Source organism: Arachis ipaensis, chromosome B10 (genome assembly GCF_000816755.2).
Source record: "Arachis ipaensis cultivar K30076 chromosome B10, Araip1.1, whole genome shotgun sequence".
NCBI lineage: Eukaryota > Viridiplantae > Streptophyta > Magnoliopsida > Fabales > Fabaceae > Arachis > Arachis ipaensis.
In genome coordinates this window covers 130,759,373-130,760,579 of record NC_029794.2, presented here as the reverse complement: position 1 = coordinate 130,760,579, position 1,207 = coordinate 130,759,373, and the positions used below count along the sequence as shown (strand labels likewise).

The window sequence follows — 1,207 nt, the reverse complement described above, 5'->3', positions numbered from 1 at the left end:
TAATATTCTTTATTTGTCTAAGTATTATTATTCCATTTAAAGAATATATAATGAAAATTTTGAGGATAACATTGAAAAAATTTTGAGAAATATTCCCTAAAAATGTTAATAAGTTTCCTTCCTCATGTTCTTAACATTCCCACCAATAATTTAAACAAATAAACAATTAACAATTAACAATTAAATTAGTTATTTTTTTTATTAAAGATAGGAGATTCAAACTCGCAACCTCTTAGTTAAATATGGGGAGACCATGTCATTTGAACTATTACTCATTTGAACTATTACTCATTGACTTAAATAAGTTATTGGTATAAGATATATGTGGAAGAAAATAGTATAAAAATAACAAAATATTGAAGAAAATAGTATAAAATGTTGGAAAAGAGTATACTAGTGGCGTTGGTGAGTTACTTGCATGTTACAGGGTTTGTCAAAGTGAGGGAAAAGTTATTGGTAGCTGAGAAATCAAAGATGAGAGGGTCGCACACACTCTCCCAAAAATGATACCTTGACTTGATAATACCATTCTTGAACCTCACCCATCCCGACAACCTCAGACCAAATCGAACATCCCCACGTGACCTGTCATCCCAAATTCTCAGTATCTCCTCCTTCCCAAGAAACACGTCCTTCGCCGCGAACCCAAGGCCCACGGCATTCTGGGCCCGCGAGCCCTGTACAAAGGGCTTGTAGTGTTTGGAGTCCAGAATCCCGAACTTGCCGTACGTTATGGCGGCGGAAATAGCGTCGTAATGGATAGTGAACTTGTTGTTAGGGTTCTTGACGACGCACATGACGTCCCACTTGGCCGTGAGGCCGTAGCGGCTGGTTCTTAAGGTACCGGAGCCTGAGACCACTAGAATTTCAGGGTAACGTTGCTTGAAGACGAGCTTGACGGTGAAAGAAATGATAGCCATGAGGGCGAAGGCCGCTACCATGGCTACCAGGAAGCGCCAGAGGAAGGTGGAGAAGAAGGAGCGCTGCTGCGGAGGGTCGTGGACGGCGTAGGGTTTGCCGTGCGCAAGGGTTTCCATGGAGAGAAAAAGTTACACAAGTCTCTGTGTGTACTTATGAGTTATCAAAGGCTGCCTTCATTTTAATCCTCATGTTCATTTTCAACTTCCGAGTGTGGACATTTTATATTCTCTTCCGTGAATTTAACATTATTCAATTAAATAATAATTTATAGTTATTAACTTCACAT

At 39.7% G+C, this 1,207-nt stretch overlaps 1 protein-coding gene across 1 annotated transcript; it reads right to left on the bottom strand.

Moving 5' to 3' along the window:
- LOC107621320 lies at positions 411–1,037 on the bottom strand. Its single transcript, XM_016323348.1, has one exon. It carries the CDS (start codon positions 1,035–1,037, stop codon positions 411–413), a length of 627 nt encoding a protein of 208 aa, XP_016178834.1.